Source organism: Aspergillus uvarum (assembly GCF_003184745.1).
Source record: "Aspergillus uvarum CBS 121591 unplaced genomic scaffold BO82scaffold_18, whole genome shotgun sequence".
Lineage (NCBI taxonomy): Eukaryota > Fungi > Ascomycota > Eurotiomycetes > Eurotiales > Aspergillaceae > Aspergillus > Aspergillus uvarum.
In genome coordinates, this window is record NW_020291315.1 from 315,029 (window position 1) to 341,130 (window position 26,102).

Below are 26,102 nucleotides of genomic sequence, written 5' to 3' on the forward strand. Positions count from 1 at the left end.
TCCTTGCATCTTTCCCATCTTCTCACGAGTATCCCATGATGATGGATCGAATATCAGTCCCATCCAATTGCTCGCTCGATGCAGATAATGTCTTTGGGCCCGTAGTAGCCCTGGGTTGTCGCAATGGCTTCGACTTCACGCTTCTCTTCGAACAGAGCATTCTCGGGATTGTTCCTGCGGCGGTGTTCTTGCTTGCCTCTCCGCTACGAGTGGGCTACCTCATCAAGAAAGATGCACGAACACAGCGCAACTCTCTACGGTTTGTCAAACTAGTAAGACATTCCATCTCCAAGACAACTTCACTTGGAATTCATACGAGGGATAGGCCGCAACCCTGACTTTTGCTCTAATCCAACTCACGCTCCTTGTGTGCTGGACTCGTCATGATTTACCCCGGACCAAAGCTTCGGTGCCGTCAGCCTCGATCAATCTGATAGTCGCAATAGAGCTTCTTGTGCTATGCTGGTTAGAAGATGGCCGATCGGCCAGACCTTCTTCACTTCTCACTGCATACCTCCTCCTTACCTTGCTGTTCGACATAGTCCAGGCCCGCACGCTATGGCTGCGTCTCCCAAAGACCATGCTCCTTCCTGTGCTCTTCACGATAAGCGTGGGGTCTAAAATGATAATGCTCCTGCTTGAGAGTCTTGAGAAACGACAGTACCTGACAGACGACTATCGAGGTTTACCCCCTGAATCTACCAGTGGGATTATCAACCGGTCGTTCATGTGGTGGCTGAATCACATGTTTATTGTCGGCTCACGACGTCTCTTAACAATCGATGATATGTATAATCTCGATCAGGCGCTGAACTCGGCGACTGTCAGCGAACGGGCGCAGCGTGTTTGGGCCCAGCGCAGGATTCCAGCACGGCGTTTTGAATTTCCGTGGAAATTATGTCGGGCGCTGTGCAAGCCATTGCTAATGGCAGTGTTTCCACGGATGTGTTTGATCGGCTTCACCTTTGCGCAGCCTTTTCTGATCGCCGGGCTTCTTGACTGGCTTAGTAGCGGACAAAGCACCGAACGAGGTCACGGTCTCATTGCCGCCACAGTCCTGGTGTATCTAGGCCTAGCGATCTCCACCCTTCACTCCAATCACCTGCTATATCGGTTCATTACTATGTTCCGAGGAGCAGCCTCCTCGCTGGTGTACGAGCATATGCTGTGTATTCCAGATGGACAGCTAGAAGACCGGTCAGCCGCGATCACTCGAATGACCACCGACATCGATCGGATATCTGCTTGCCTAGTCCAGCTACACGAGTGCTGGGCACGTATCATCGAGGTAGCCATCGGGATTACCCTACTCACAATTCGCCTAGGGTGGGTGAGTGCGATTCCTGTTATAATCGTCATTGGTAGGTGAATACCACATCACAAGTAGACAAGAGGGTCGACTAATCCCCATGGATAACAGTCTCTAGCCTTGCCTGCACCTACATCTCGAAAAATATTGGGAACCGCCAAAAGATCTGGGTGGATGCGGTGCAACAGCGCCTTGCAATCATTACTTCGATGCTTACAGACATTCAAGTCGTGAAGCAAATGGGGTTAAGCCGGGCTTTTACGCAGATCATCCAGAAGAAACGGGTCGACGAGACGCAGCAGATGTCTTCCTTTCGATGGCATATTGTGTGGCAAAACATGATCCAAAATTTACCCTGGGCATTAGCTCCTGCGCTGACATTTGCCGTCTTTGGTGTGCAAGGCCACTCGCTCGATTCCACCAAAACATTTACCAGTCTGTCTATAATCACCCTTCTGACTAACCCAGCCGCAAAGCTTCTGAGTGCCATTCCCTCAACGACATCTTCCTTGGGTTGTTTCGATAGGATTCAAAGCTTTCTTCTGATTCCTGCCGAAAATAGCCTATCGCAAGACAACCAGGATAATATGACGGCCAACCATGCCTGTAGCAAACCGATGCCGGGGGTTGCAGAACAGACCTCATCGCTCATGGTCAATCCTAGCAGCAAGGACTCTCTAGTTGTGGCTTTTGAAAGCGCTAGCATCCGCCCGACCACTGAGGGCAAGGTTTTGTTGAATCAAATCAACCTTGGGGTACCCAGGGGTGCGATCGTTTCTATCCGCGGACCGGTGGGATCAGGGAAATCTACTTTTCTCCGAGCTATTCTCAGCCAGGTTGTTTGCGAGACGGGGTCGGTGAATTTGTCTACTCGTCGCATAGCTTATTGCGCACAGAGAACGTGGTTGCCAAACACCACCATACGAAACGCAATATGTGGGAACGTCACAACAGAGAAAGAAAGCCCGCAGAGTATCGATCACGAATGGTACAGTACCGTGCTGCATGTTTGTGCTCTCGACGAGGACCTGCGCCTTATCCCGGGAGGAGATGACATGCAGATCGGCAGTGGCTTGGGTGCTAGATTGAGTGGCGGACAAATGGATCGAATCGCTCTGGCTCGAGCAGTATATGCTAGAAAGGATCTTGTTCTCTTAGACGATGTTCTCAGTGCATTGGACACAAATACCAAGAGTCTGGTACTCGAACGATTGTTTGGGGAAAGGGGTGTGTTTCGGAAGCTCAATTCGACAGTGATTCTCGTTACGCATGACAGTAAGTGCAGTACAGCAACCGCTGACTTCGCTGGCCTTGTGGTTAACCCTTCTCTAGCTGCATCTCTTGCTTATGCCGACAGGACCCTGATCATTTCTAACGGCACACTCGAACAAGACGACTGTGATAATATAATCTCTCCTGAACCGTCTAATCATGATACGATAGACACACTAAGGGGTAGCAGAGAAAACACTACGCTTATGCGTAGGGAGGATGCAGCGCAAATTGCCAAGGATAACCAGCTCAGCGATCTGAAGCGGTCAACAGGTGACTCTCAAGTGTATAAATATTATCTGAGTTCAATCGGCTGGTCAAGTTCTCTGCTATTTCTTCTTTTCGTGATTCTCAATGTTTTCTGCAGTACCTTCAGCCGTACGTTGCCCCCAGTCCTACCATATCGTTATCCGCTAAACCCTGCTTCTAGAAATATGGCTGGAGAGATGGACTAGCCGAGGAGGAGAGCAGAGAGTACTCTATGTGACAGTTTACATTGTGTTGGCGATACTGGAAGTCATATGTATGGGTGGTTATGTCTGGTAAGTCACCTGCGATACTGTCTCTGGTGTGAGCTTACCTGAAACTAGGGCAATCTTGATACTCATATCCCCGTCCACCGCACGCAAGCTTCACTATGTTGTTCTGAAGACTGTCATGGGGTATGTACATGTGCTCCAATGCATTGTTTCAAGTTCTCCCTCGCTAACTGGCGTCAGAGCATCTCCAACCACGCTTGCAACCATGGATAGTGGCGCACTTCTAAATCGATTCAGCCAGGACATGACTTTGATCGAGAGCCAACTACCAGTTGGCCTTCTGATCACGATTTCAAGTAAGCCGTCGCCCATTATGCAGTTAGTAGCTGCAACCCACCAGCGGGCGGAAAGAAACTATCTCCGCTATGACAACATACTGATAACGTATAGACCTTTTAACCGCAATCGCTGCTGCTGCACTCATTGCGACTGGCTCGACCTGGATGGCTATCACTGTTCCGTTTCTCATTGTGGCAGTGTTTTTTGTGCAGCGTTACTACCTGAAGACATCGCGACAGCTTCGACTTCTTGATCTAGAAAGCAGGAGCCCTTTGTATTCGCATTATATGGATACTATGAATGGGCTCAGTACAATCCAGGCCTTCGGCTGGCAGAAGAGATTCTCTGAGAAGAGCTTTAAGCTTTTAGATGTTTCTCAGCGGCCGTATTATCTGCTATACTGCATTCAAAGGTGGCTCACTCTGGTTCTCGACCTGATTGTTGCTGCCGAGGCGGTTCTCCTTGTGAGCCTGGCCGTCAACCTGAGGGCAGCGACTAGCATTGGACTTTTGGGCGTCTCGCTCAACAACATTCTTTGTATGTTTACCTACTTGTTTTCTTATGTCTATTGTAAGTCCAAGGGCTGAAATGCGCCATGAAGCTTTCAACCAGAGCCTCTCGTCTCTGATCACGGGCTGGACGCAGCTCGAGATCTCCCTTGGTTCTATTGCCCGCATCAAAGACTTTGAACGGGGAACCCAGCGTGAAGACACTCCAAAAACCGACAACGTTCCTGCTTCCTGGCCCGCCCGCGGCGCAATCGAGTTCAAAGCGGTAACAGCGCAGTACAAGTACGCAAACCAATCCCCCATCCCAGATTACGGAGATAGTCACTGATCAGCACCCTCCAGCCCCAAAACTCCCATCCTAAAAGACTTATCTTTCAAAGTGCGACCCGGACAAAAGATCGGCATTTGTGGTCGCACAGGTAGGTTAGTTGTACCCCTCTCATTTATTCCCTACCCCATCCAGCTCGCGAGCCCACTGCGTCCATCTCTCACATCACCCCCTCTGAGCAACAGCGGCAAATCCACTCTCCTCAGCACAATCCTCGGCATGCTCGAACTAACTAGCGGCTCGATCCTCATCGACGACCTCGACTTGTCCACGATCTCGCGCGAGACCGTCCGCGAACGCCTCGTCACAATCGCCCAGAACCCTCTCATCTTAGCCGGGTGCACCGTCCGGCTCAACGCCGACCCCACCCCCGGCGGCAGCAGCAGCGGCAACTTTCCCGACGCAGAGATCATCGCCGCCCTGGACCGCGTGGGCCTGTGGCACGGCGTGCTAGCTGAACGGAGCGGGGGCTTGGACGCCGAGCTCGGCGCCGATACGCTCTCACGCGGCCAGACGCAGCTCCTCGGGCTCGCCCGGGCGATGCTCAAGCTGCAGCGCAGTGGGGCCAGAGTTCTGTTGTTGGATGAAGCGACTAGCCATGTGGATCGGGAGACGGAGGCGCGGGTGCAGGCGCTGTTACGGGAGGAGCCGTTCCGATCGTGCTCGGTGCTGGCGGTGGCGCACCGGGTGGAGAGTATTGCGGACTATGACGGGGTTGTTGTGCTGGAGCGAGGGAGGGTGGTTGATATTGGGGATGCGAGGGTGTTGACGATGAGGGGAGGTGTTGTTTAGGGCTTCGCGGTAGCTCGCGCCCATTGCCTTCGCATGCATGCGTTCTGAACCATATACGCACTTCCATTCCCATGGTACAGTACATTCTAGAAATTAAGTCTGAAACACCCACCTCGGATCCTCATCCCCACGAAACTCGGCCCCCTCGAACCCATCCGCAACAACAACCCCACCACTTCGCTTCCTTTCCTTCCGCAAATTCTCCCGCCTCAAAACCCACCACAACAGCCCCACCACCCCCAAATTCCCCGTCAGATACCCCAACGCAAACCCATGGCCCAAGAAATACCGCGGTTTGGTTTCTGTCCGATACAGCTGCGTGCCCAGCACGGCCCCGAGGTTCCCGATGGAGATCTGCAGCGCGTTGGCGATGGCACGCTTCGTCTGCCCGGACACGTTGTTGGCCGGCCAGGCCAGCACGATCGCCACGGCCGGGTAGATGCCCGCCGCGGCGAAGATGGTCCCCACATACGACACACCGGGGCGGGGGTCGGTCAGCAGCAGGATGTAGCCCAGACATGCGAGGGATGTACTGCCTAAAATGAAGGGGGCGCGGCGGCGGGTGCGTTCGCTGAGGATGGCGGTTGTGACCGTTAGGCAGAAGGCGACGGCGTAGGGCGGGACGGTCAGGAGTTGGGCTTGAGCGGCGGTGTAGCCTAGGGTTGAGATTATTGTTGGCTTTGGGGTGGGAATTAGCAGGGTTGATATGTGGATTGTGGGAGGGACCGAAGGGCGCAGGACCTACCATAAACAAAGACAACGTGTACAGCGGCAGCGATAGGGTGTGGAAGGCCAGCCCGTACAACCACACCTTTGGGTCCGAAAAGGCGTGGCCTACGGCCGCCCAGCTGAAGGTCTCGTGGCGCGTGGCGTCGCTGTCGTGCTTCAGCCGGTGCTGGATGTAGCTTCGCTCCAGGTCGGTGAGGAACTCGGCGCTCGACGGGTAGTTGAAGACCCAGAAGTAGGCGGCCAGGGACATGATGATGGTTAGGAGGCCTTCCTGTACACGTATTAGGGGTGGGTTAGGGTTGGTAGGAGTAAGGGTGGGCACGCACCAGGATGAAGATCCAGCGCCAGCCGTTGTAGCCTCCTACGCCGCGCATGTGGGCGATTCCCTGTTTCCGGCTAGTTATTTGTCTGCAGGCCAGTTGCTGTGCGATGGAGGATTGGGAAGGGGAACGTACCCAGGCGAGAATCCCCCCAAAGGCCCCCGCCAGCGAGGCGGCGCTGAAAAACAGCGCGACGCGGTAGTGTTGCTCGTTGCGCTTGTACCACATACTCAGATAAAAGACCACGCCAGGGAAGAGGCCGCTCTCGGCAATTCCGAGGGCTGGTTGTGGGCGTATTAGCATGGGTTTGCGTTGCTGCTAGGTCTGTCAACAGAGGCGGCCCCTACCTAGTCGCGACACGAGAAACCCGGCGTAATTCTGCACCACGCCGCAGAGCGTCGCGACGACGCCCCAGACCAGCGTGAGCGTCGGCAGCCAGGTCCGCGGGGTGGTCTTCTTCAGGATGATGTTGCACGGCACTTCGAACAGCACGTATCCAATGAAGTAGAGCGTCAGGCCGGTGAGGTACTGGTCTCCTGCTGCGCGAGGGTCAGTCCCCAGCCCCCAAGTTTCGAAGAATCAATTAAAGAGGACAACCTACACATGTCGAGATCGGTACCCATGCCTTCCAGCCGGGCATTACCCACTGTTCCGCATCGGACCATTAGCCATGTTCCACAGAATCAAGCATTGTCAGTAATACCATTGCTCCGATCGAGAAACGACAGCAGATACAAGATTGTCAATGGGGGCAGAAGTCGGTAATCCAGTTTGCGGAGCAGCGCCTTCTCGTTGACACCTGCATGTTCGGCAATGCTGCTGTCGCTGCTGCTGCGGCCGGGGTTCTCCGGGGCTTGGGGTTGGGGTGTCGGGTGGACGTCCACGGTTTTCTCCTCGGTGAGCTCTGTCATGGTGCAGACTGTGGTGGACCTGAGGAAGAAGTCTGGAGCCCCGATTCACTGGGGAGATGCACCCCGGTGCGGGTGATTATGATATACCCTGGTGCATACATGATGTATTCCGCTGCACCATCGCTGCCACCGTTGGCGTGATTGCATATCCTTCCCGCTATTGGAGGCTCGATTCTCCGCGGCGAAGAGGAAGGGGGTATATCATGGGTAACTTAGAGGGGGGTTGTTGCAGAAGAGGAACTGGGAAGTTGTGCTTGGCGCAGGATATTGTGGGCGGGATGGAGATCCAAGCATCGGGCTGGGAAATGAGCAATCCGGGGTCCACTATGGCGAGCATTCGGCCGAGAGGGGGAGGTTATATACTTATGTACAGTCACGCCTCGAGCCTGGGAAGATTGAGCATGATGTTGGTAGTCTGACGTCCTCTTGTCAGTAAACTTCTCCAGAATTGATCAATTGATTAATTATGCCGCGCAGGACGGCAATGTACTATGCGTAGGTAAAATGTGAACAATTGATGGGAGTTGTTGGGCCGAGGTACTCCGTACATGAGTAGATAAATTAAACTGCCACAGGGTTGCACTGCATATAAGCCACAAAAACGCCATTGCGCGAGGCACGTGGACACGCGTTATTGATCAATATATTGTCCAGTCGTGTACTCGAAAAAGTCGCAATGTTCAGGCATCTTCTAAACTGAACTGTCGAAAGAGCAGGCGTGACTGGAAGAATAAAGGATATCGTTCCATGTATACGCTTGACTACCAAGCACTAAGTCAGAATAACACTGAATTAAATCACTTATCAGACCCTTCATCAGGACCGGACAAAGACCCCAGTATCAACATCATAACACCTCACATCAAGTTAAAACTCCATATCTCTAAGAGACAACCCACATAATGGCGCCCTCCAGCGGCAGGGGATTGAGGATCTTTTCCACATACCCCGGCCAGTCATCAATCCACTGCAACAAGGGAAAGATATGAGCGTATTCCCAGTACGAAGGATACCATCCAGCTGTTTCTCAGTCCACTAGAGCAGTTACTTCATACTCTTCTTCGTTGGTGACAGGAGTCACGACCCTTCTGACCAGAACATTCCCTCGGTAGGGATCTCCGTGGGTGAACATGGGCGGATGATCGCGAAGTGCTGATAGGAGGTGGCGAGCAAGATAGTCGGAGAGAACACTGTGACGATTTGATTTGCTCCACATCTTCTGGGAGCGAAGTGCGATGGCTTTACCGAACTCTTCCACCGTCCGAAAAGGACCAGTCATCGCAGGGTCTTGCTCACGAGAAAAGAAATACCGATGGGAGACTCTTGGGTGTTGCCCGTGCAATCTCATTTTGATCAGGAAGAGGCCCTAGCAGATTCACTGGTGTCCCGATAATAGGGAAGGGAGAAAGGCATAGTTTTAGGGCGACGTCTCACTGAATGGACAATTGATGGCAAGTTGAGCATGCGGTCGGTGTTTCCGTAGACGAGGCGGCTTCAGCCAGTCGCTGAATCAATCAATCAATTCAGGCCCAGGATGGGGTCTCCCCATGGTGCAGCCTGATAGCATTTTTCGTACTCGAGCAGCGATGGCCAAGAACATACCGGTAATAATAGGTTCCTTGTGAATCTAGCATCCCTGGAGAATGGCATACATAGTAGATCTTGTTCCTGCTGCCAAGGTCCCAACTTAGAAGGGTCCATTATCCACCGCGTTGGGTCAACGGGTGGGGTTCTTGAGGAAGCAAGATCTGCATTCTCCACTGGAAGAGCAACTGAAGTGAAAGAAAAAACAGGCGTACTTTTGCAAGTGAGCTTATGTCGGCATTTCAGGGTTTGCATTCGTAATAATAAATACAATACATAGTAATATTCATAATACCTAACTTCCAAGGCATCTTTATATGAGGAGTGCTGCCTGAGAATACAACCCCCAACCAATCGGCAGTATTCCAGCGCAATCAAAGCTTATTTTATCGGTGATTCCACTCTATCCCTCCCATCGGCTTATCTGTCGGAGAAGAGGGCATTTACTGCCTGGAGTAGTAAGAGAACAGTAAGGCCTTTCCAAATTAATGGTTACTTATTAGATTATATACATATAAAGATTCATAGTAGTATGAAGAACAAGACTACTCAAGTACTCAGCTTCCTCAACAACAAATACTAATAGTGATGTAGTGAATCTGGTGAAAAAGACAATTCATTTTGGTAGTGTCTAAATGATGCTAAATGGTGTTTCGCCTTTGATGTAAAGCTCGACTTAGGCGGTGAGCATCTCATTGTCCTGGATAATTGTTTTATCCCCAGGGAAGACCAATAAGCATCAATAGAATTACATGTATGTTGTCCCCTGTTCACGGAATTGTAGTCTTCCAAGTGCCAGCGACATTCTTCCCAGCATAACTGCCAAGTGCACCCGCCACATCTTCCGCCGTTCAAATTCACTCGTGCAACCTTGTCCATGCTCTTTTCGACATGAGGGACACTTTTGAGTCGCATGTTCTGAAGAGATTGTGTAGTTCGTGATGCCGTTGTTGCGGGATCTGAGCTGCTCACATCATCAATCAGCAAGCGAACCGTTTGATCTGCGGAGACATGTAAGCGTGACCTACCTCCTAAGCCAGGCAACTATCAATGCATTCGATGCCGCCTTGAGATTTGTCATGTAAAGAAGATCCTGCATTACCTGTGTGAGCGCGATCACACCGATGCAAATGACCTTGCGATTAGGAGGTGTATACAATATGGCGGCCTGTATCATGTCAGAACAGCCACATCCACGACGAATGTGCCATGAATCGCCTCAGAAATGCCTCAATGACTGACCAGTAACCGGGAAAGCTGCGAATTCTTGCGGGGAAAAAAAAACAAAAAAAAACAAAATGGAAACCAATAATCAAAAACCATAGAAAACAAAAGAAAACGACAAGCGGTCTAACCTCTAACACTGACATAGCATAAGATAAGAAAATAGGCTCTGCGTGATTCTTGCTGAGAATTGATGCAGGAACATGAACCTTGCCGGACTTGACGGTTCAAGAGGTCCAGAACCAAAGAGCCCCTGCGTGGTGTGCTCGTCTAGACAGCAGTGACTTTGTACGAATAGATGACCTCATCTGTCGTCCATTCCTTGAAGACCGTACACGTCTCGGTGGTTAGCTCAATGCCAGGCCACAACGTTTCGGCTTTGCAGTCGGACTTGGGGTAGATGGTGATCTTGTATTTGCTATCGCTGAAGACAGCCTTGACCGAGTGGATGCGGTACCCGTCCTCCATGTCGAAATTGAAGCAGCCCGTAGAAGTGTAGTCGGCCACCTCGTATCCTTCGGCTCCCCCGGCCGCGCCACACTCCGTGCCGTGCCAGGCGTTCATGTCCCAGGCGAAGACAGTCTGGGTGGCTGCGATGCAGCTGGCGAGCAGATAGCGAAGCTGCATGTTGTGGAGTGGTTGGTCACACGATCAAGAGGGTTGAATAGATTGAGAAGAAGGCGAAGAAGCAGAATTGTTTTGGTCGGTGGGAATCATTGACAGGACCTTTTCTGCGTGCTTTAAATCTTTTTTTTTTGTCTATTCTTTCACGCGAAGACCAGATACCGCAGAAGATACTGCATTTGGATAGGTAAATAATGGAGACTAGTGGAGAAAGTCCGCGCGGCTGATCCTCAGGCGTCAACTAGTAGTGTCTTAGCTTATAAGACTGTGGGTGTAGAAGATAATGTATCTTTAAACGCCGGTTAAATAATCTTCACCCTGCAGAAATTCATTATGCTTCAGAAGTATGTTAACCGTCTTATGACTGTAGTATGAAAGTTCTTCTGTATAGTATAACTAAAAGATACTAAATCAATTAGGATTTCCAGTACATAAGTAGGTTTTCCCAAGCTTTGTTTTGATTATAAATAATCTTGAGTATTGTTTACCTAAATTAGTGTCAAGGCAGTCCAGCTGCCACCTTTATGCCGGCTGCTGCCGTTGCATCTAGGCCCACTACTACAGCTATGGAAGCTCGGCGGGGCTATATTAGCAGTTCTTCAGTTGTACTGACTCGTACTAGGCTGCGACTTGGTGGTTGCAATCCGCCGTAAATTTCCGCCTCTCTTCTCCGCATCACTCCTACAGCTACAAAACCATCTCAAGACACTTAATCTTCGCCTATCACGCAATCCATGACACCTTAGATGTCTTACGGAGTAAAAGGAGTGCTGCCAGGAGAATTTCACCTCCCAACCAATCGGCAGTATTCCAGCGCAACCAGAGGCTTATCTTATCCGTGATTCGGGGTCCGTGCCGCAGCTCCGAGGTCCGGTGCCTCGGGTTACAAATACAAATACAAATACCTCCTCTCTCTTATCGCACCCACTCCATCCCTTCCGTCAGCTTATCCCTCCACAACAACTCCACCTTCCTATTTTCCACCATGCGCAGCACTCTATTGACCCTCCCGCTGCTCCTGAGCACCGCTCAGTCTGCACTCGGTGCGTCCAGCTCTTTCGCCAGCAGCCAACAGATCCTGGAATCCACCAACCAAGCCCCCTACAGCCATGACGACGCCATCTTCGTCCTCGACGAGGACCGCGTCCACGCCGCCCTCCGCGAGCACCCCAACGACCCGGTCGCCGCCTTTCTGGCCTTGAGCCCTGATAGTGCCCACTTCCTTGCCCAGCCGCGTCTGCTGCACGTCCGCGGGGAGTCCCAGCCGCAGTGGATGACCGAGGGCGACAAGCTGGTGCTGCGGCAGAAGGGGAAGAAGTTCATGGATATCACTGAGAATGAGAAGTTCTACGCGGAGCAGGTACAGGCTCTTGCAGGCTCGGCGAGTGAGTACATCTCTTCTAATCGGGGGCATGATTCTAACTTGCGAGGTATTAGACCTGCCGGACTTGATGCACCAGCGCTATGTCCGCCCCCTGTTTGATCAGGTCGAGCAAGCGCACATGGAATACGTGCTCCGGCACATGACCAGCTACTATAACCGGTACTACGGGGGCATTCATGGCGAGATGAGCTCGCAGTGGCTCTACCAACACATCGCCAAGGTTCGTATCCTGCCACAGAACTCGGCAATCGGGACTTGAAGAACGAGGTCGACTAATCTGTTCGAAGATCATCGACGAATCCCCCTTCCGCACTCACATCTCCCTGGAGTACTTCACCCACAGCTTCCCCCAGTCCTCGATCATCGCGCGCTTCGAGCCCAAGGTCCGCAACTTCTCGCTGCCGCTAACCATCATCGGCGCCCACCAAGACTCGGCCAACTACCTGTTCCCGCTGCTCCGCGCGCCCGGCGCCGACGACGACTGCTCGGGTACCGTCAGCATCCTCGAGGCGTTCCGCGTGCTGGCCTCGAGCGGGTACACGCCCAAAAATGGGCCCGTGGAGTTTCACTGGTACGCGGCGGAGGAGGGGGGCCTGTTGGGGAGTCAGGCCATTGCGCGGTACAAGAAGGAGGAGGGGGCGCGGATCGGGGCGATGTTGGAGTTTGTACGGTCCCCTTCCTTCTGGTGATCATCTCGATCTTACTGACCTGGGCCCAGGACATGACGGCGTTCATCGCGCACAACTCGACCGAGGAGATCGGATTCATCGCGACGGAGGCGGATGCGGCGCTGACGAACTGGACGGTCAATCTGAGTCGCGAGTATATCTCGATTCCGACGGAGGTGTACAATTTGGGCGCGTACGTATTCCCTTGGAATATTTAAGTCCTCCAATTCTAATTGTGATGTGATGTGGACAGCGGCGCCGGGTCGGACTACATGTCCTTCACGCAGCTCAACTACCCGTCGGCCTTTGCGTCGGAGGGCAACCCCTTGGCCGGCGGAAAGATGCCGGGGAACTTTGATCCGTATGTCCATGGCGTCAACGATACGATGGACGTGGACGATGAGACGGGGTATTTCTCGATTGACGTAAGTCCACCCTTTCTTAGCAGCGTACATCAATCACTAATTTCTGGGGTTAGCACATGGCTCGCTTCAGCGAGTTGGCAATTGCCTTTGCCGTGGAGCAGGGCGGTTGGGATAATAAGTGGCGGTAGTCGGATTTTTTGATGTATGTACCAACTGTCGGTGTACATAAGCCTAGGTCGCCGGGTCACATAATATATAGAATATGTGAACACTGTATTATTTATGTATAGTTATTCTTACTCCTAAAGTCCGACAGGTGGATGGCCTGACTCAACCCGGAGGGGGTCTGGAGGGGGATGCTGCAAACCCCCCCCCCCTCCCTCCCAGCTGCAGATTTAGGTTTGTTGCATCGATTTCTCCAGGATTGCATCACGGTATAGTCCCATCCCGGACTTCGTGGTTAGAAAGCCTTGATTTTATAGGTAGAATACCAGTCAGAAATATGCTGCGCGTTGAAATTTCCATCTTGGATGGCCTGAGTCGCGTTTCCATATGACCATGCTATCGACTGTCCGGCTCTTGGTTGATAGCGATTGGAACCAGGCAAAGCCATTTCTGCCATGGATCTGGATCTGAATCGAGCGCGGTTTCGCAATTGGACGGGTCCGGCAGATCAATACCATTTTGCTCAAGATAGGAGATATCACTCGCATCTGACGAAGTCACAGTATCACCACCATCAAGAGGAGATCATTCCAGCCGCTTGAAAAGATGTAAGTTTTCGGAGCGCTCGAGTCAGGCTCATGAATGCCTTGTTCACACCAGCGGTGCGAGTCAAATCTGCTTTGCACATCCACGTAGTAGACTCTCGTGGACCCAGCTTCAGTATTAGCAATTTGAATGGCAGCTATAATTATATTGTTGAGCTGAGAGACCAGCATATTCAGTTCAGCGCGAAGGTGGGCTGTAAGGTGGACTAGGCGGTTGTACCACCAATCACTGGGGGTTTATAGCCACTCCAGAGATAATGAAAAGTGCTCTGATCACAATCGGTGGTGGTTTTGTTGAAGGACTCGGGGTAACCAGTGACAAATAGAGAGAGATCAACTTCTTCGCCCTTTTCCAGAATCTGCTTGTAGAGAGTTCTGAGAGCTTGTAGCGTAGCCCGGCCTCTTCTTGGTCATTCATCAAAGCGCGTGCCGTGCTTTGTCCTCGGTCTCAATGCACCATTAGCGATAAGTTGATCCAAAGTGCCAAGTAGCTGGGGTCAAGATGCAATTCCAAGCAAATGTCAGTAAACCCATGATCGTTTCCTCCCATAGTCAGAGTCGCCAGGTTTGCAGAAGATTGACTATTCCCTTCTTGAATTTGACGGGCCCAACTAGTTGTGGTGTCACCCGAGCAGACCTTTCTTTCGATGGAAACAGAAGTATTTTGGAGTTGTCGATAAATCAGGTCGCCGTAGTTGGACTGACCTACACGACGCCGGTGCCCATTCCGGCAGCAAAGGAATCCCCAAATGAAACCAGTCCACTGTAAACCCTACTTACAAAAAAGTGCTAAGCACCAGGAGAAGACCAAATAATCACTAAGCCTTTCCTAACGGGAATTCGACACACAATCTTAATCCCGCAGTGAGCAGAAATTTGTCGTTGCTCCTTCATGAATGGCATGTCAGTACTTTATTCATTGTTAAGCCACAAAATTGTCTCTATCGTTCGTTGTGGTAAATATCCAAGTTAGACAAAAGAGGGTGCTTCCACTACCGTCTACTGCATAGCATGAAGCCGACTGCGGCAAACTATTGCCAGGATAGCATATTTAGTTGTGACAGAGGCTGTATTCGAGTTGCTTTCGCAATTTAAATTAGTCTTGGCAGTCTTGTTAGTTCTTGTGGGCTAATGCGATTTCAGCTTTAGTAGCTGTTCCCTGACAGCTTTTCTCGATCACGAGGAGATTGCGACAATTCTCTAAGATTAGTCTCGGTTAAAGAGAGCGAAGGATTAGTGCACAGACTGGTCACGGTAGCTTCCATGGACAAACGAAACTGGTCTATATAGGAAATCATACCGGACTTGCCGTGGACCCTGAAAAGCCTTTTCTCCTATTTCTCCCTAGCACTTCCTCCCACAACCGTAACAGAAATAAAGACCAAAACGCCAACAAACAACTGCCAGCTCCGGCAGTAATGGCTGCTGTTATTTCCTCGTATCTAAGATACTCTGCTACAGACAGACGGTACTATGCCCGCCGAGTGAGAAAAACATGTTCAACCCAAATCTAACCCAAACAGATCGGGATGTCCTCGCCTTTCTCTTACATTTGACGCAAAGCCGGATATTGACTTAGAGGTTGACACCTCGGTTCATATTACTTTTACTATTACTCGCGAAGCGGATGATCCCGAACGGCGACCATGCATTTTCCACTGGGACCCGATTAAGGATGGATTTGGCCAGGGCAGCTTCATGCTGTTTCGGCGAATTCCTGTAGGGTTTTTTGATTTCAACTGGCATCCTATCTCGATCAACCCTAGTCAGTCGTTGTTACTAGCAGAAAGCTCCCTTCCGCCACGCGAGGTACCGATATCAGATCTATACATCAAAGAACTGCTTCCAGGCGCCAGCGTTTCCTGGGAGGTGTTCTTGCCGGCTGTTTACTTTGACTCCTTCCGACCGGGGCATTACTACCAGACCCTGTGGGTAGGCGGACAAATCCCTCTGTGGGACTGGGGCACATTGGCGGAGTACCGGAATTGCAAATTAGACCCCAAATCCCCACCGTTGATTCTTCCCAGCTCGGAGACACAATCGCTATATATTCTGGACGAAGAAAGCGACATTGATGATGTGGGCCCGTTGCCACCTTCGCCTCCACCACTTCTGGCGTCTGTCTGCCAAATGGGTGGTGGTGGTGCCCCAATCCTAACCTTGAGCATAGCTGGACCTGCTACACTGTCGCTGAAAGACTACGATCCGTCGAGTCGTCTTCGATATGCAGTGACGGCCACCCTATTTTACAAAGCGGCCCCGAATATCTCTCTTCAAAAACCTATTGTATTTCATACCTTCCTCTTTAAAGATGTCGATTGGCGTCAAGAGGGATTTAGGCTCTACCGGAAAGAAAACGGCCAGTGGCAGCCCTATGAAATACGAGGTTCCTTCACATATCATCGGTATAGATTTCCAAACCCTGTGTTAAAGAATGTGGGCCGCAATGAAGACAATGACTTCCATGCACTCAATCCGGGTGAGCCGTGGTCGTTCACGCGATGTGTGACTGATTTTCCGGACAACGTGGTGCCCGGGGACACCTTCCGGTACTGTTACAAGGGGGCCCAACTCGACTGGTGGGATTGGGGTCATTTTCAAGATCATAAAGAAACAGTGGTTACTATTGAGGGCAAAGTACGCGAGCCAGAAGATAACGGAGGCCGACCTGCGCTTGTCGTACCGGCTAGTAACCACGTGGAGTTTACAGTGGTAGAATGAACAAACCCCAAATAGTTGTCATGACAGCAAGACATTTGTCAATGTACGATATTTCCCAGAAGGGGCTCGGTCTCGCCTCCTAGTGAACCGTCTTTGCTCGAAGACGAGCGATGTAGACCCAGGGCAAGAAGCACCGCCTGGCCTAGTGCAAAGACAAAGTTGTCGACAATAATCTATCTAATCACCCCGTATTCAACAGAGAAACTACGCCAACTGAATTCGCCATCCAGTTTCTTATAGGAAAAAGGAAGAGCCCATACCAACGTCACCGATACTAATGTGAAAACAACAGCCTGTACAGCGAGGCCCGGCAGACTTAAAGCATTTGGAAACGGTGTAGTGATGAGTGAGGTTCTATGGTTGCTGTGGAGAATAATTCAACCGAATCTGCAGGAGAAGAGGGTAAGTTTCTGAATGCGACCCCATATGTTGGATTAGGAGAGGATTGATCCTTACAATGATAAGAAAAGGACTGCAACTACGGCAAAGTAACACCGATTGAATCGATCCCCTTTGCTCGGCGGATTATAAAGAAGGATGTTGCCATCAGATCCAACATTTTAGTAATTATCAATAACTACTTTTGCTGGCAAGCCAGTTCTTCTGTAGAGAAAAATTAGTAAAATCCAGAATAAGGACAATTTTAGATTAAGCAGTAAGTACAGCAAATAGGCGCGTTATTTGCAGCTAATAAATTAATCTAATCTAATAACATGTTGCAAATCAGCCTGTGGCAAGGGCAAAATAGCCATGAATAACAAAGTAATCAAGCCTAGACACCACCAAACTCCTGGAATTCATCTTCAACACAAAGATGCGATGGAATCACCATGTACAACAGGCTGTCAAGCAGTCGACCAAAAATATTATTGCCCTAAGCGGGCTCACGGCTCTCCCCGGCATCCAAGGTTAGCTATCCGTCCTTCCGCAGCTCCACCGCCTGGAGTTCCACGTTAATTGGTTTTTGTGTGCCCCGAAGCACTAAGAGCCATATGAATGAAACGCTCTACGCAACAGTGTTTGGGTCTGAGCACAGAAGATCATCGCCAATGTTCTGGTTCTCATTTTCGGCGATGAGAGCTTTGGGGCAGCACCGAGGTTGGGCAGTTGCTTTGATTTTGCGGCAGCTTTCCTCGAATTCGGCAGTGTTTTTCGAACTCGAAGCTGTGTGCACATTGCAGGTCAGTTAGACCCTATCAAAAGTTTCCAAGGGAACTTTGGTATTATCTTACGAGCCATGCAGACGCTGTAGGGATAATGTTCCGCAGTCCATGGCATGGTAAAGCAGCATGCAGGAGTAGGCTCAAGAGGGTTGCCGTTGCCGGTTTGACAGACAGAATCAGCGCGCTCGCTGAGGGTAGCAGGCTGAGCCAAGGCAACGCCTGCGGAGGCGGCAAGAAGTATAATGGAAGTCCTCATCTTGATTTGATTTGAAAAACTGATATGGAAGGAGGGCGGTTGTTTGGTTCGAAATAGCAGGTGCGAGGTACGGATATTTAAACATGACATTGGTGTGCCATCCATTCGATGGATCGACCACAATTCAAATGTTCCCAGACATCAAGCCGATCTACAACTACTAGTTTGAATCTACAATAGGGCGGTGATATAACTCTCACTTTCCTAATTAGTCATCTTGTCTGTAGGTCTTGCTCCTTTTCACTTACTCCGCAATAGTCTTGTGGAGATTGCTCCATAAATCTCGGCTGCAATACAGCGAGCGACCCACACCTGCCAGTAGAATACGAGGAATATGAAAGGATCGTAGTGGGGTAGCCGAACTCAGCTGAATAACCTGTCGTCACCGCAAGTTCAGTCACTCGTAGCAGAAAAGTCAGAAACTATTAGCTCCATCACTCTCCACCCAAAAAAACACATACAAAACGAAGCAAATATCACAGCTTCCTAACACTAATAGAACTCTATTTGTTGAGATGTGATGACATCAACCTGGCTAGCTAGTCATATTCATCCTCTTCTTTAAAAGGATTTTTCAGCGCCTCTGATAATAGAGATTCGTGAGAGTCACGTCGAACTAGTACTGGGACACACAGAGATCGTCGAACCTCTTGTGGATCCCGATTCGGGTTAGCTTTACTAGCGCCTGCATAGTGCATGTTATGTGCATGTTGACATTTCCGGTAGATTAAGAAATCTGCCGGCAGAATCACATGCAGAAGAATTACATACATATATTATCCCCTACAACCCTAAAAAAAAGAATAATCAAAAGATTTCCTAATAAAGAGTCCTAATTATAATACCCTCAGCCTCTAAGAACTCTAACGTCCTTACATAGCAAGAGGCTATTACGTGATAAGGAAGGCTGTAAGAGTTCCCGAAGAAACTTCAAAGAAGAGTTGCTGAGCTTAGGCCGGGGGGGTAATAGAGAAGACCCATAGTGTGTCTTAGTAGGTAAGCGGTTACCGCTGCGGTGAGAATACTATTAAAAAACCTTCTATTTGCCGAGTGGCCCACAATGGTCTTCTGTATCACATCGCATGAAATTTGACTTTGCGGCTGAATCCCAAATCTGTAAATCCGACCCACCGACTGCCGATCCTCCCTCAAAAGATCTGCAATACGTTATGTTGTAGGCCCCTTTAAAACCCAGGATCTAGCAATACACATGTAATGACCTTAGATACTCTTGCATGATGTGTGTGTTAGCGTTGCCCGACGCTTACCCCACTCTTACTTATATAAACTCCATACGTACCCTGCCGACCCCTAAACTTTTGGCATAGAAACCCAAATCTAAATCCGAACTAGATTATAAAGCCCCCCCAATATGAGTCCCCAAAAAAACAGATTGGAACTAGTGAGTTCTTAACTTTTTGAATCTACTTTCTAGCGACTTCAAAGCTAACTATCGAGCAAGAGATTCATCGGGACCTATGAGAATCAACTCTACTTCGAGCACTGCATGCAGTGGCATAGAATGAAGCCCGCGTACATTTACCTTACTTTGACAGATGAACGTGTAGATACTGATGGTTGTGATAGCCTGCAGCGCCTCTACGGCAGATTTGGACTGCCCGATCTCAATCAACAAATGGGTAGTAACAAAATGCAATGGAAGTTTCTGGGGTCGGGGCCACCCTTCAGAGACATGGTAGTGTGTGTATCCCCCATGCCTCAAAATCTATATCGCTTATCATAGCTCTCGTACGAGGAACAGTAAACTCAGCTAATACTCGCTTTGTATTAGGTTCTATCTGCCAGAGGATTCAGTCTTCGATATTGAAGCTATGAACAAAGTGAAGCCGCGAGAGGTAGACCCCAAAAACTATGTTTTCGACATGGAAGTTTCTGCCGTCATTGCCCCAGATCCGAATGCCTAGGTACTCTCAACACGTGATGTGAGATAATCAATAGGACTTACTTCTGATCTTGAGGAGTGATAACACATCTTTATCTACTGGAGTGAGTGGATCAGTCTGAGCCGAAAACCATGCATTGCACAACTATCTACAATATCTTCGTGAAAATCGCGGAGATAGGCATAGTGCCAGAAATCATTTGCAATTATATTACGGGTCTGATGTCATGGTAGAATTGAGCCACATGACTCATTTTTTGACGGGCTCCTTGCCCCGTTTACCCATATATGCCTCAGGTATCCATAGCACTATTTATGTCCATAGGTCAGAGCTATACGGACTGATAGGGTAGGATAATGTGATAGACGAATGCCTCTAGCGAAGCTAAGGGTGGTAGTGTATTGCCTTAAGGTATTGTTGCTAATCTGTCTAACTCACGGGACTCCCGCTGCCTTTGGTAGGAAACTTTGCCTTAAGATATAGCTTTAATATCATCTAAATTATTAAATTATTTATGAAAGCTTCATAATTTGTGGTTAGGGCTCTGCCTATAATATAACTTTTCTTTCAATTTTGCTAACAACAGCTTATTTAATCATAAAGTAATGAGATTCTCATCCTATCACATATCAGACTTTCTTCGAGCGGTTTGGATACAGCCTGGTGGAGAGGATACCAATCCAACCCAGTGACTCGTTACCCTCCACACTGGGCAGCAAGGACGAGATCCCCCATCTGGGTGAGGACTCTAGGCCATTCCCATTGAGCGCCTTGTGTATATATATTGGCGGAAGCCGCAGGCACCGGTACCAACGGATGCATCTAACAATTTATAGACCAGTGGAGCGAAGGCTTTCTCCGACCATGCCGGGGCCCCAACCGACAGGGCCATCGCTGACAATGAGTCTGGCCTATTTGAACTACAAAAGTCTCAACGCACTGAGCTCCCGGCGATGCAGCAGGTAATGAAATCCCATCGTTTCGTTATCTACTCCAATCTGTATCTAGTTGAATTAGCTTTTGGATGCGAACATCCGAATTATTGAATTGAGCGAGTCTCTTGGGGTGAAAAGCTACATCTTCTGCCCCTGCATGGTCTGTATGTATTATTGCTCCTTTTGTCTTTCAACTTTATCGAAGATATCACGCCTAATCACAGAACAGATGGAAAGGGTGAAGGATTCGGCAACCAGGTCTCAATTCAAACCGTTGCCATTGTCAGCACCGCAAAAGCAACAGGACGAGTACGCGACCTCAACAAATCCGACGAAGCGGTAGGTCACTACAGAAATTTCAAAAGATATTGACTCTGATTTTTATCCCTTGCTATCTAGGCCTGGCCAGTGTGCCATGTGGTCGATAATGCGTTGTTGTACATTGCCATCCTCAGAACCATCCTTTCGTCCGGGGATTGCGGCCACGGCCGAAATGGATTCTATCTCGCGTCCAGCGGCCGAGTTGCCTGGAAAGATGTCTATGCATCCATTAGTACTGCACTCTCAAAACGAGGCCTCATAGAAGCTAGCGGGGTGTATCCAGCGGATGATGACTTCCTTGCTAGGATGGCTGAGGCGCTCAACTCGCCAAAGGAAATGGTGGCGCCTCAGCTGAGTGGGGAGTGAGTATCCCTTTACCACCAAGCCGTAATGAACGCATCTACTTACATGGTCTAGATGCACATTTGCAGCAAAGTATGGCTATGAGATTGGTTGGAGGCCTTCGTTTCAGCCGGAGCATATTCTAGAGGCCATGGACGATGAGGTTGATCTCATCCTTGCAAGTAATTCAGATAAATCCGAGAGGACACAGAAGAAGGGTGCTTTCTGATTTTTACCATCAACTCATCTCATAGCATGGCTTCTATCCGGGATAAGGAGGGGCTAGACGAGCATTTATTAAGCTATCCCCCAGGCACCTTTTCTGATAAGGTGTCATGATCTCCGTGCATCGTGCGTCTGTCGTGAGTCTCACGAGCACGAGAATTGCAAGATCTTGCAAGTCAAGATTTACATTGGTCTTATACCTAGTCTTTTGTCCTAGTATGTTCCTACAAGAATACCAACCCAGAGCCATGGTCCCACCCATGGTTCTTTGCAACCTAATCCACCCCCTGGCGCCGTAAGTGCTATCTACCGTTCAAGGGGAAACCCGCGAGATAATTCCAGGAAGCCTTCTCTTTCCAGCCCTTAACCTTCCACTCATTCGCCCTCGCCGGGAAGATCTCCACAGCACCCTCCAACGTATGATCATGCGCTGCGAGAAAGCGGAAGTCATCGCTGGCATCCGCCGGCTGAACCCCTTTCACCGATCGAACATTCTCCTCATGATCAACCGTGTAATTGGCGTCAAAGAAAGGTTGATCAACCTTCCTCACGCGTTCCACCTCTAGGGATACTAAAGCGTCGTGGCATGATGTTATCGAGGCATAATTGTTGTTGTAGTGTTGTTCGCATCTAGGAAAATTGAAAGGAGTATCACTCTTGCATTTATCTTTTTGAGCTAATCGCGTGATTAGGGATGGACAGGTGTTCTGAGTACTGTTCCTGTTCTTATATACTCAGAGCCGTCGCCGGCGGGCAATGGTGAATAACACAGCGCACGGCTATTCCGAAAACGGCAAAGCCAACCCGAAGTGGGAATTCGCAGGTCCTCGCTTTACAGAACTCTGCAGAAGATTCGTGCCCAGCGAGGTGACATCCATCTGAGCGTGATATGGACTGCTTCTCGTCGTCGGAACCACTGGATTGTCTGCTCTCGCTGCCCTTTCTTCCGTGGGATGAGCAGGAGGGCAATAGCACCATCGGCTGTCGATGCCGCGAAGCTTAACAATATGCTGACTGTATGCATCTTCATCTCAGCTCCGAGCGTCCATTGGTCGTTTCCGTAGAGGTAGCAAGTGATGCGTACCTTCCCATCTACTGCGCGCTGTCCGGCCACTGCTTCTAACCCCAGTGGGGATTGCGCGCTATCTTTTCCTCTTTTGACGGGCCGACTGATGGAGGAAGTTGAAGTAATCGAGCACCCTTCGCTTGAGAGCGACTGACCCAGAATGCCCGGTGGGGAGCACTTTGCAAGAGGAAATAATTTCAAGGCATTGTCTCTTTTCTCTCACGGGGCGTGCCGAGATCTACTCAGTGAGCAAAAAGCGGCGAGGGGTGAGCACTAAAACGGAGAAGGCCCGACCCTCCTAGAAAATCAAGTCCATATGTTTGTATAAACATAGAGCCAGTAATCTCGACTCCTATCTTGATCAATTTCCAAGACATCAAACCCGTCTTTTCCTCATTAAGCTACTATTATCCACAGAAACAGTAGCACATGAAAACAGTCCCTTCGCCTACACCCAGCCCTCAAACCCCCTCACCCCCTCTAATCCCAAAGAATGGATAAGAAAGAACTAAGAACACTCCACAAACCCATCATAGTCACTCGCCCCCGTGTGGGTAATCACGCCGGCCAACTCATCGTCCGCATTAAAAATCACCCGGTCCGCCCCCGGCGATCCCCCCGTGTACACGTCGAAGCTGCTCAGGATCGGGTACTCGTAGTAGGTGCCGGACACGCCGAACGCGAAGCCCTCGTCGTCGCGGTAGACGTGCGGGTAGTCGTCGATCGTGTCGCCGGACTCGTGCAGCGACCAGCCTTGCGCCTGGGCCGCGCTGACGTCACTCGCCCAGTAGCAGGTGCTGCCGCAGGTGTAGGCGCAGGATTCGGCGGCTTTGGGGGCGGCCAGGACCACAGAGGTGGTGAGGAGGAGGGGGAGGAGGATTGTCTTTAGGAAGTTAGTCTGATTCATTGGAGAGGGAGGGGGGTTGGGGGAGGTGAAGCGTACCTTGATAGCGGACATTTTGGTGGGTTGGTTTTTGTCTGGGTTGAGAAGGGAGGGCTATGGAGTTGGAAGTGGGCTGGGGATGGGAGAGTAATCTCCTGCATACCAGCCCTAGGTATTTATCTCTTCTCACCCAGTCTATCTATCTATCTATCCAGACAGTGAGGGCAGTAAAGGCGGTCGGAACCCTCCGATCACCGACATTTAATCCAGTCTCATGCATGAAGCTCCGACTGAGGTGACATCGGTGCCATTGGAGCTGCATTGCAGTGCATCGCATTCGATATTATCTTCAGGGGGGATGCAACACCGCAAAGCCAACCACCGGCCGATTAGGGTTTTGCTGGCTATATTCTTCAGGGACTTCCGACGGAGATCCCGGGCCCTTGGGGTAATCACCCAATCAACGGGATAGATAACGGCATGTGGCGGCACGGGAGGCGCCGATCTGTACCCTGATTTCCTTTACTAGGTACTTTCAGGGTCAACAGTATTTCCTTCAAGTATCTTGCCTTGCTCGTCGCACGTTGGCTTTTGTGGTTGGTTTTGTGGTTGTGTGGTGTTGCTGGTGGGGGAGGTGGGGAGGTGGGTATACTGCTGCTGCTCCTCCTCCTCCTCCTCCTCCTCCTCCTCCTCCTCCTGCTGCTGCTCCTCCTCCTCCTCCTCCTCCTCCTCCTCCTCCTGCTGCTGCTGCTGCTGCTGCTGCATTGATCAGCTGACTTGCCTTGCCATGCTACAGGTAAGGACTTCTCCGATCTGCTGGTTGTGCGTTCAGTTTGTTGTCTGGAGGATATTATCGTTATCCCTTTGTTGGGGTTGTATAGAACAAGGCTTTTCGAAGGGGGCGTGAATGGGCGTGGGTGTCTTTGTTTGAGATCTGGATGGGAGTTGTTCTTTGCTGGATATGTACAGCCTCAAGAGTAGATGTATTGGGTTTCTGGTATAAATATCGAGTTCCTGTCTTTCTGTGTCATAGTATCATTTCTTGACTGCATCACCTGTCTGTATAGACCCGAACTCAACAGACTACAACGTGCGTCATCCCCGGTATAAGACTCGACAGACTGCAACTGCAACCTAACCCCACCAGGCCTAAAAGTTGAGCTCACAATTCAACAGCATGAGTACGCTCCTCATCTCCGCCTGGCTGTGCCATTACCTCCACCAGCTAACCCAACACAGCGGCCTGACAGACTATTCCACCACCGCGCAGGACCTCTACCGGACCTTCCGGGAGCTGGTGTACGACCGCCGGGGCTACCTGCACCTCGAAGAACTGGCTCGCAACGCTTTCGAGGATTCATCAGCCTACACCCTGCACATCGAGCACCTGCGCCTGGCCGCCCTCCAGCTCCTTGACCTGGGTGAAAAGCTGGCCGCACTGGATGCCCCCGGCGCCTCCGCCGCCACCCAGCACCTCACCACCCCATCCCACCCCTTACCCACCGCCGACATCCTCAACACCATTCAGACCTCGCAGAATGCCGAGACACGGCGCTGGCACCTCCGCGACCAGATCCGGCGGACGTTCGACACCGCGCGGTGGTGGCTGCACGACCTCGGGGCGGTCATCACCGACGAGCTCGAGGACGACAAAGTCCACCTGCCGCTGTGGCAGCAGATCGCGGACAAGCGGTTCGACGCCGAGGCGTACGGGCAGTTGGAGGGGCAGTTGGAGGCGTGGTTTGCGAGTCGGCGGCAGCATAGCCCTCCCGGCGACGACTTCAAACTCACCCCCCTTCACCGCCGCCTCATCCGCCTCAATCTCAAACGAAGACACTACCTCCTCGCGCTGCAACAGCACTCCTCAGACGTGTACACCCTCGACCAGTTCCACGCCTTCAAGGAACGAGGCGTCAACTTCCCCGCGCCGCCGAACGCGGACGCGGTGATTCACGGGTCCTGGACGGAGCCGCCGCCCTCTACCACCATCACCACGTCTCCCCAAGACCCTGAAACAGAAACCTTCCAATGCCCCTACTGCCTCACCCCCCTCCCCACCTCCTTACTCGAAGACAGATCCTCCTGGCGCAGCCACCTCACCTCCGACCTCCGCCACCTCACTTGTCTAGCCTCGGGCTGCGAATCCCACGAGGCCGAGGGGTTTGTCACGGTGCAAGGCTGGGTAGAACACCTCGAAACGGGGCGGAATATCGGTCAGGAGTATGATTCCTTTTTTGGGGGAGAACCCTCCACACCAATGAGGACTGGTGGTGGTGGTGCTGCTGCTGCTGCTGCTGCTGCTGCTGCAGCGCAGACCCGGAAAGTGGGTTCGGGGGAAGTTCCGCATACCGGCGTGCCGGATGAATGTCCCATCTGTAAATGGCGACCTGCCGATGGCGCTGATGATGACGCTGCGGAGGCCGGGGCAATGCTCGCCCATCTGGAACTGGAATTGAGGTTCTTCGCGCTGTTGGCGATTCCCTGGGCAGCGGAAAAGCCGTATGAGCTTTTTGCGGAGGGGGCGTGGGAGGAGTGGGTTGAGGGGCAGGGTGGGTCGGAGGAGGAAGTGCAGGGGTGGGTGAAGTTGGGTTTGTTGGAGGATGTGGAGGACGGGCAGGATGGGGAGGCTTTGGGAAGGCTTTTGGAGCGGGCGATGGGGGTGGATTAATTAGCTCTCTT

The 26,102-nt window shown here is 51.0% G+C and overlaps 12 protein-coding genes across 12 annotated transcripts; 5 read left to right on the forward strand and 7 right to left on the reverse strand.

Moving 5' to 3' along the window:
- Window positions 1–41: 41 nt before the first annotated feature.
- Window positions 42–5,028, forward strand: BO82DRAFT_332570 (putative ATP-binding cassette transporter; the record flags this gene model as incomplete). The annotated part of the gene is made up of 11 exons (XM_025633183.1): window positions 42–272; window positions 326–1,361; window positions 1,421–2,584; window positions 2,642–2,959; window positions 3,012–3,123; window positions 3,172–3,243; window positions 3,301–3,416; window positions 3,511–3,936; window positions 4,001–4,190; window positions 4,251–4,331; window positions 4,422–5,028. The coding sequence occupies 11 exons, from the start codon at window positions 42–44 to the stop codon at window positions 5,026–5,028; spliced, it is 4,353 nt and encodes a 1,450-aa protein (XP_025493351.1).
- A 93-nt stretch (window positions 5,029–5,121) lies between these two features.
- BO82DRAFT_332574 (MFS transporter) lies at window positions 5,122–6,988 on the reverse strand (the record flags this gene model as incomplete). The annotated part of the gene is made up of 7 exons (XM_025633184.1): window positions 5,122–5,706; window positions 5,774–6,028; window positions 6,084–6,143; window positions 6,213–6,358; window positions 6,425–6,616; window positions 6,679–6,723; window positions 6,781–6,988. 7 exons carry the CDS (start codon window positions 6,986–6,988, stop codon window positions 5,122–5,124), a joined length of 1,491 nt encoding a protein of 496 aa, XP_025493352.1.
- An 883-nt stretch (window positions 6,989–7,871) lies between these two features.
- On the reverse strand, window positions 7,872–8,267 carry BO82DRAFT_400879 (uncharacterized protein; the record flags this gene model as incomplete). The annotated part of the gene is made up of 2 exons (XM_025639221.1): window positions 7,872–7,955; window positions 8,037–8,267. 2 exons carry the CDS (start codon window positions 8,265–8,267, stop codon window positions 7,872–7,874), a joined length of 315 nt encoding a protein of 104 aa, XP_025493353.1.
- A 1,799-nt stretch (window positions 8,268–10,066) lies between these two features.
- BO82DRAFT_400880 (uncharacterized protein) lies at window positions 10,067–10,423 on the reverse strand (the record flags this gene model as incomplete). Its single annotated transcript, XM_025639222.1, has 1 exon — window positions 10,067–10,423. One exon carries the CDS (start codon window positions 10,421–10,423, stop codon window positions 10,067–10,069), a length of 357 nt encoding a protein of 118 aa, XP_025493354.1.
- A 1,229-nt stretch (window positions 10,424–11,652) lies between these two features.
- On the forward strand, window positions 11,653–13,107 carry BO82DRAFT_353149 (peptidase). Its single transcript, XM_025634889.1, has 6 exons — window positions 11,653–11,805; window positions 11,858–12,024; window positions 12,092–12,469; window positions 12,523–12,665; window positions 12,726–12,897; window positions 12,951–13,107. The coding sequence occupies exons 1-6, from the start codon at window positions 11,694–11,696 to the stop codon at window positions 13,023–13,025; spliced, it is 1,047 nt and encodes a 348-aa protein (XP_025493355.1). The 5' UTR covers window positions 11,653–11,693; the 3' UTR covers window positions 13,026–13,107.
- A 106-nt stretch (window positions 13,108–13,213) lies between these two features.
- BO82DRAFT_412115 (uncharacterized protein) lies at window positions 13,214–14,043 on the reverse strand. The gene is given in 2 exon segments (XM_025639827.1): window positions 13,214–13,813; window positions 13,828–14,043. The coding sequence occupies 1 exon segment, from the start codon at window positions 13,776–13,778 to the stop codon at window positions 13,560–13,562; it is 219 nt and encodes a 72-aa protein (XP_025493356.1). The 5' UTR covers window positions 13,779–13,813; window positions 13,828–14,043; the 3' UTR covers window positions 13,214–13,559.
- A 982-nt stretch (window positions 14,044–15,025) lies between these two features.
- On the forward strand, window positions 15,026–16,328 carry BO82DRAFT_412118 (uncharacterized protein; the record flags this gene model as incomplete). The annotated part of the gene is made up of 2 exons (XM_025639828.1): window positions 15,026–15,104; window positions 15,232–16,328. The coding sequence occupies 2 exons, from the start codon at window positions 15,026–15,028 to the stop codon at window positions 16,326–16,328; spliced, it is 1,176 nt and encodes a 391-aa protein (XP_025493357.1).
- Window positions 16,329–17,180: 852 nt separating this feature from the next.
- On the reverse strand, window positions 17,181–17,747 carry BO82DRAFT_431187 (uncharacterized protein; the record flags this gene model as incomplete). The annotated part of the gene is made up of 2 exons (XM_025640681.1): window positions 17,181–17,492; window positions 17,561–17,747. The coding sequence occupies 2 exons, from the start codon at window positions 17,745–17,747 to the stop codon at window positions 17,335–17,337; spliced, it is 345 nt and encodes a 114-aa protein (XP_025493358.1). The 3' UTR covers window positions 17,181–17,334.
- Window positions 17,748–20,487: 2,740 nt separating this feature from the next.
- Window positions 20,488–21,478, forward strand: BO82DRAFT_280268 (uncharacterized protein; the record flags this gene model as incomplete). The annotated part of the gene is made up of 5 exons (XM_025631295.1): window positions 20,488–20,613; window positions 20,669–20,750; window positions 20,816–20,925; window positions 20,986–21,269; window positions 21,325–21,478. Coding segments are annotated over 5 exons (756 nt in total), but the record flags the coding sequence as incomplete, so codon positions are not given.
- Window positions 21,479–23,048: 1,570 nt separating this feature from the next.
- On the reverse strand, window positions 23,049–23,550 carry BO82DRAFT_382517 (RNase Ms,minor; the record flags this gene model as incomplete). Its single annotated transcript, XM_025637939.1, has 2 exons — window positions 23,484–23,550; window positions 23,049–23,423 (listed from the first exon to the last, which is right to left on the reverse strand). The coding sequence occupies exons 1-2, from the start codon at window positions 23,496–23,498 to the stop codon at window positions 23,049–23,051; spliced, it is 390 nt and encodes a 129-aa protein (XP_025493360.1). The 5' UTR covers window positions 23,499–23,550.
- A 333-nt stretch (window positions 23,551–23,883) lies between these two features.
- Window positions 23,884–24,188, reverse strand: BO82DRAFT_400886 (uncharacterized protein; the record flags this gene model as incomplete). Its single annotated transcript, XM_025639223.1, has 2 exons — window positions 23,884–23,935; window positions 24,007–24,188. 2 exons carry the CDS (start codon window positions 24,186–24,188, stop codon window positions 23,884–23,886), a joined length of 234 nt encoding a protein of 77 aa, XP_025493361.1.
- A 412-nt stretch (window positions 24,189–24,600) lies between these two features.
- On the forward strand, window positions 24,601–26,091 carry BO82DRAFT_363663 (uncharacterized protein; the record flags this gene model as incomplete). The annotated part of the gene is made up of 1 exon (XM_025636911.1): window positions 24,601–26,091. The coding sequence occupies one exon, from the start codon at window positions 24,601–24,603 to the stop codon at window positions 26,089–26,091; it is 1,491 nt and encodes a 496-aa protein (XP_025493362.1).
- Window positions 26,092–26,102: the final 11 nt, after the last annotated feature.